At 42.8% G+C, this 7,240-nt stretch overlaps 1 protein-coding gene across 1 annotated transcript in view; it reads left to right on the forward strand.

Annotated features, from left to right (window-relative positions):
* Positions 1-7,240, forward strand: part of CASP8AP2 (caspase 8 associated protein 2) — a 52,254-nt gene that overhangs the window by 16,923 nt on the left and 28,091 nt on the right. Inside the window, exons 4-6 of the mRNA XM_003797525.2 lie at positions 795-895; positions 1,664-1,738; positions 4,693-4,808. Of these exons, the coding sequence (XP_003797573.1) occupies positions 795-895; positions 1,664-1,738; positions 4,693-4,808 (292 nt within the window). The remainder of the gene's footprint in view (positions 1-794; positions 896-1,663; positions 1,739-4,692; positions 4,809-7,240) is intronic.

The raw sequence follows: 7,240 nt of genomic DNA on the forward strand, positions 1-7,240 counted from the left end.
GGTGGCATGTGTGTTTTTGGTCCCAGCTATTTGGGAGGTTGAAGCAGAAGCATCTCTTGAGTCCAGGAAGTTGAGGCTGCAGTGAACTATGATCACACTACTGTACTCTAGTCTAGGTAACAGAATGAGAACTGTGTCAGAAAAAGGAAACAAGGCTTGATTGCTCAGTGCTTAGGGCATCAGCCACATGCACCAGGGCTGGTGGGTTTGAACCTAGCCCACGCCTGCTAAATAACAATGACAACAATAACAACAACAAATAGCCAGGCTTTGTGGTGGGTGCTTGTAGTCCCAGCTACTTGGGAGGCTGAGGCAAGAAAATCACTTAAGCCCAAGAGTTTGAGGTTGCTGTGAGCTGCGACATCACAGCACTCTGCCAAGGGTGACGTAGTGAGACTCCGTCTTGGAGGAGGGGAAGGAAACATGATAAATTATAAATCTTTACCATAATCAGATCTCTCAAAGTTTTGAAAAGTTACGATCCCAGGCAGCGCCTGTGGCTCAAAAGGGTAGGGCACTGGCCCCATATGCCAGAGGTGGTGGGTTCAAACCCAACCCCGGCCAAAAGCTAAAAAAAAAAAAAAAAAAAGAAAAAGAAAAGTTATGATCCCCACACCTGATTGACAGTCATTTTTTGGTAAACTGGTATTTTAGTCATCTTAGTCATCTAAGTGAAATGAAATGCAGTATGTCATGGAGGAGATAGAGAAACGTAGACCCCTTTGAAGTAGAAATAACATTGAAAAGTGTAACCAATACTTTAATGTAACATTTTAAAATTTCTTTATTTTTAGATTGTGCTTCTAAAACCTGTGTGCCATCAAGAAATTGTTTAGATTTATATGAAGAGATCCTGACTGAAGAAGGAACTGCAAAGGAGGCAACGTATCATGATGTATGGTTCCTAAAGAGCGATCAGCAGCTTGCTATTAAATAGTGTGTGTAGGAACTGGCTCTTAGACTGAGAGAATATTTTAGTCTGTTTCTGCCTTCAAATCTGCTTAAAGGAATGCTTTCTGAATACTTGTCTAAATTTAGTTACAACTTTGCTTGATTAAATTTAAGTGTCTGAATGTATGATACCTCAACAGGGTATCAGTTGAAGTATAACATTTTAATCTTTTCATGATTTATGCTGAGTTCTATTGTACATTGCATGAAATATCCTGAGGCTTGCATTTTTTTCTATTGCATTTGAGTTTTAAGGTTTGGAGTTTAAAAAAATCAATAATCTTACTGAATACCTATTAGAATTAGATACCATCTACACGTCTTGGTGGATTGAGTCACCAATTTTTCAACATTTAAAAATGTCATTTAAGGCTTGGTGCCCATAGCTTAGTGGTTAGGGTGCTGGCCACATATGCTAAGGCAGGCAGGTTCATACTCGCCCCGGGCTTGCTAAAATAGCCATGACAACTGGGACAAAAAAATAGCTGGGCGTTGTGGCGGGCGTCTGTAGTCCCAGCTACTTGGGAGGCTGAGGCAAGAGAATTGCTTAAGCCCAAGAATTTGAGGTTTCTGTGAGCTATGACGCCATGGCACTCTACCCAGGGCGACATAGTAAGACTCTGTCTCAAAAATAAAATAAAATTAAAAAAAAATGTCATTTCAGCTAAAATAATAAAATGATCCTTAAATTTAGTCCTTTTTTATTTTACAGTTGCAGGTAGAATATGGAAAATGTCAGTTGCAGATGAAAGAGCTGATGAAAAAGTTTAAGGAAATACAGACACAGGTAGGATTTTAAAAAGTTTTTTTTTGTTATAGAGATTGAAACGCTAAAGTGTTGGCAATTAAAGATGCTTTAGTTTAGTATTAAATGAAATAAGAAATCTGAGAAATATGCATTATACCTTGCTTTGATGAAATTGATACAGGAAAACTGCTTATTTATTGTTGAATGACACTGACAAAAATCTGTTAGATCAATTAATAGTTAAATAGTAGAAAATTTTTTGCATCTTAATGCTTGATGTAGAAAGAGAAGAAAATGTGTAGTGATAATGATAGCTAGTTTAAAAGAAAATGGCTTTGGTCATGCCCGTAGTTCAGTGGGTATGCTGCGGGCCACATACACCCAGGGTGGCAGGTTCAGACCCAGCCCAGGCCAGCTAAACAACAATGACAACTGCAATAAAAGAATAGCCAGGCATTGTGCTGGGTGCCTGTAGTCCCAGCTGCTTGGGAGGATGAGACAAGAGAATCGCTTAAGCCAGCTTGGCGCCTGTAGCTCAGCAGCCAGGACACCAAACATATACACCAGAGCTGGAGGGTTCAAATCTAGCTCGGACCTGCCAAACAACAGTGACAACTACAACCAAAAAATAGCTGGGTGCTGTGGTGGGTCCTGTAGTCCCAGCTACTTGGGAGGCTGAGGCAAGAGAATTGCTTAAACCTAGAAGTTGCTGTGAGCTGTGATGTCATGGCACTCTACCGAGGGTGACAAAGTGAGACTCTGTTCCCCCCCCCAAAATAAAAAAACAAACCCCAGAAAAACTAGCCAGGCATTGTGGAGGGGGCCTGTTGTCTCTTCTACTCAGGTCGGTGAGGCTGGCGATCTCTTTGAGCTCAAGAGTTTGAGGTTACTGTGAGCTATGATACTATAGTACTCTAGCCAGGGCTACAGAGTGAGTTTCTGTCTCAAAAAAAGAAAAGTGTCATGCCCTATTTTTTTCTGAGACAGAATCTCATTGTGTTGCCCTCAGTAGAGTACCGTGGCATCACAGGTCACTGCAACCTCAAACTCTTGGCCTTACGCAATTCTCTTGCCTCAGCCTTCCAAGTTGCTGGGACTATAGGTGTCTGCCACAACTCCTGGCTTTTTTGTTGTTACAATCATTTAGTTGGCCCCGGGCCAGGTTTGAACCCGCCACCCCTGGTATGTGTGGCTGGCGCTGTAACCACTGTGCTATGGGCGCTGAGCCCTCATGCCCTATTCTTATTTTTTTTTTTTTTTTTTTGAGACAGAGCCTCAAGCTGTCCCCCTGGGTAGAGTGCCATGGCATTACAGCTCACAGCAACCTCCAACTCCTGGGCTCAAGCGAGTCTCCTGCCTCCGCCTCCCAAGTAGCTGGGACCACAGGCGCCCGCCACAACGCCCGGCTATTTTTTGGTTGCAGCCGTCATTGTTGTTTGGCGGGTCCGGGCTGGGGATTCGAACCCTCCACCTTAGGTGTATGTGGCTGGCGCCTTAGCTGGTTGAGCTATAGGCGCCGAGCCCCCTATTCTTATTTTTATTTTTTGGTAAAATTACTTGTTTTCCTTTTCCTGGTAGAACTAGCCCACTAGATTCTTAACTTTTTTTTAAATCTAAGAACCAATGCGTTGTTCTAAGTTTAACCTAAGTTGTTAAATTTGTACTTTTCTTTTTACCTTTCTTTTTTTTGCAGTTTTTGGTCGGGGCTGGGTTTGAACCCACCACCTCCGGCATATGGGGCCAGCGCCCTACTCCTTTGAGCCACAGGCGCCACCCCTTTTTACCTTTTAATATAATGACTGAGGCAGACCTTTTCCCACTGCTATTTATTGATTTTTCATTTTGATCCCTGTTTTAAGTAGTTTCACACTACGTGAGTTTGAAGAACAACTCAGTGTTTTTCCTCTACTCTCACACCACAGTCGTCATCAACACCGAAGAGTTTTGTGACCAAATATGTGTCTGTGATCAAATACGTGTGTGGGAGTTTCTCCCCACCACCAGTCGACCTATCAGTTCTGCAGCTGACACCAGTGTCTTCCACTTTGATTCCAGCACTATCTACCTGGAGATAGTGTCAGATCCCACAGAATGAAGGCTTAGTTCCCCAAGCTGTACCCCTTGTTCTTCCCTTCAGACACTAGTCCCATGTCTGGGGCCTCAAGAACTTCTGACCTACTGGTTTCTGTGGGGTAAACAGTCCCCTCCAACAATCCCCTCTTTGGGTTCTATTATTTTGTGTAGAGTGATTTACAGAACTCTGTGAGGAACACTTTTTTTTGAGACAAAGTCTCAAGCTATCACCCTGGATAGAGTGCTATGGTGTCACAGCTCACAGCAACCTCAAACTCTTGGGCTCAAGCAATTTTCTTGCCTCAGCCTCCCAAGTAGCTGGGTCTATAGGCACCCGCCACAACACCTGGCTATTTTTTGGTTGTAATTTTCATTGTTGTTTGGCAGGCCTAGCCTGGGTTTGAACCTGCCAGCTTCAGTGTACATGGCTGGTGCCCTAGCTGCTGAGCTACAGGCGCCATTTTTGTTTAGCAGGCCTGTGCCAGGCTCAAACCCGCCAGCCTGGATGTATGTGGCCGATGCCCTCCCTACCCACTGAGCTATGGGTGCTGAGCCGAGTTTTTCTTTTGCTCAGGCTGGTCTCGAACTCGTAAGCTTAAGCAGTTCACCCACCAGGGCCTCCCAGAGTGCTAGGATTACAGGTGTGAGCCACCATGCCCAGCCATTAGTTTTTCTGTTTTTAGAGATGGGGTTTTGCTCTTACTCTGGCTGGTCTTGAACTCCTGAGCTCAAGTGAGTGCTAGGGTTATAGGCATGACCCACCATGCCTGGCCTTCATAGGGCTTTTTTTAATAGTTACATAAGGTAAATGGTATCACATCTGACATGTGTTAGCATTCATCAGTTATTAGCTAATCTAAGTAGTAGTGTTAATAATCATGTGGATAGGTACTTTATTACTATATGTTATGGTATTTTAGAATTTCAGCTTAAAAAATGAAAACCAGTCTCTTAAGAAGAATATCTCAGCACTTATCAAAACTGCCAGAGTGGAAATAAACCGCAAGGATGAAGAAATAAATAATCTTCACCAAAGGTATAACTGAGGGGTATAGTGTAGAAGTTATAAATTATGTGGAATGTATTTAACTTTGGATAGATGACAATCATGTATTTTATTAAATATTTAAGGTTTTAATGTGGGTAGTGACTAATATTACAATGGTATATTATTACAGTGATAATTCATATATTTGATTATGAATAGTACATTGCTACAGACCTCTCTGAATATATCTATTTTCCTCGAAGACTCGTATCTTTCTCTAGTATTCTTTGCCCTGGAGAAGATGATGGTTTATATGTCATAGATTCTCCTAGGTCCCCACCAAATTACTAAATTACCAAGTCGAGATCTGTGCTCACAGTGCATATTAATAAGCTGCTCTTAAAATCTCTCTCAATTGTATATTCCTTTCTCTCTCAAGTGAATTTTCTCCATTAATTTCTCTTTCCTTTTTTGTTTTAGTAGCGGGTGATAGTCTGTTCCAGAGAAGTTTGTCTCTGTCTTTATAACCAGGCCTCTGAAACAGTAGTCTAAACTTGATGTTCTGTCTCTTTTTTTTTTTTTTAGAACAGAGTCTTCCTTTTTGCCCTCAGTTGTGTCATAGCTCACAGCAACCTCCAGCTCTTGGGCTTTGGTGATTCTCTTGCCTCAGCCTCTCAAGTAGCTGGGACTACAGGCGCCCGCCACACCACCATATTTTTAGAGGTGGGTTCTTGCTCTTGCTCAGGCTGGTCTTGAACCTGTGAGCTCAGGTAATCCAACTACCTCAGCCTCCCAGATGGCTATAATTACAGGCGTGCGCCACTGGGCCTGATCTAAACTTGGTGTTTTCATTTTCTCTCTTTCTACTTGCTCTTGAACTCAGTTTAGTTTGACTTTTGTTTCCCTTGGTCTGTTTAAACAGCTGTCATTTTGGTCAACAGTGACTCACTATTTCCAACAATTAATTGACTTCACCCCTTTTTTTTAGACAAGAGATAGAGTCTCACTTTGTCACCCTGGGTAGAGTACCATGGCGTCATAGCTCACAGCAACCTCAAACTCTTGTGGTCCTCTTGCCTTACCCTCCCCAGTAGCTGGGATTACAAGTGCCTGCCACAACACTCAGCTCATTTTTCTATTTTTAGTAGAGATGGTGTTTTGCTTTGTTCAGATTGGTTTCAAACTTCTGAGCTCAAGCAGTCCACCTATCTCAGCCTCACAGAGAGTGCTGGGATTACAGGTGTGAGCCACTGTGCCCGGCTTGAAGCTTCCCTTTTAACTTGGCTTTGTGCACTGTTTGACACAGTTGCCTCTTCCTTGAAATAGTCTCTCCCCTTGGCTTTCTGTGACATTATGATGTTTAGTTTTTTTCCTAATTTGACATTTATTCTTCTGTACTTGGCTGTTGTAAGTTGGAGTTCATCAAAGCTCAAACCTCTGTTCTTTCCTTTCTCTATCAGTGTTTTCTTAGGAGGTTGTCTCATCCTTGCTAAGTCAGTTCCATTTATATATAGATACTACTTCACACATGTATATAGATATAACTTTAAAGATTTTTCTTTTTTTTTTTTTTTTGAGACAGAGTCTCACTATGTCACTCGTAGAGTGCTGTAGTGTCATAGCTCACAGCAACCTCAAACTCTTGAGCTTAAGTGATCCTCTTACCTCAGTCTCCCAAGTAGCTGGGTATAGGTGCCTGCCATAATGCCTGACTCTTGGCGTCCTCTACATTTCCCCCCTCTAGTGTATTAAAGACATTTATGGATAGGCAAGGGAGAAAATCTGTCGTTGGTTATTTCAGCCATTCTCACCGAGGAGCTTTCCTTCCTGCTAAGTAAAAGAAACAGAAGGGCATATAAGTATAACAGAATTACACCAATGGAACTAATCCAGGCATAAGGGAAACTATTTAAGCCAAACTAGGCAGGGGGGAAACATGTCCCCTTTGTGCTAATCACCACCCAACTACATGCTATAGGCTGACCCGTAGGGCCTGTGACGCTTCCATGGGAAGTGTTAACCACCACTCGAAGTTATGTTAGGTGGGGAACGGGCTGTACCGAACTCAGACCCTTTCCAAAAAGCAGTATAACTAAGTAAGATCAAGTGCCCAACTGAAACAGATATAAATCCAACAAGTGAAATTCTCTTACCTTGGCTGATACCAGTATAACCGTTACCTTGAAGCCTGCTGTTCGCCGTCTTTGTTGTCAGAACCTTCAAAGGTTTAGAAGATACATACTAAGCTTACCTGGGGCTTGTTATTCAGCCCAAAATAATGAAATCCTATATCAATTTTCCCACTCTGCATAGAAGCTTCAGCTGCCTCTTAAGAAAACAAGACACTGGCTCGGCGCCTGTGGCTCAACCGGCTAAGGCGCCAGCCACGTACACCTGAGGTGGCGGGTTCGAATCCCCAGCCCGGACCCGCCAAACAACAATGACGGCTGCAACCAAAAAATAGCTGGGCGTTGTGGCGG

Source organism: Otolemur garnettii, unplaced genomic scaffold (genome assembly GCF_000181295.1).
Source record: "Otolemur garnettii isolate 467f Iridium unplaced genomic scaffold, OtoGar3 scaffold00118, whole genome shotgun sequence".
Taxonomy (NCBI): Eukaryota; Metazoa; Chordata; class Mammalia; order Primates; family Galagidae; genus Otolemur; species Otolemur garnettii.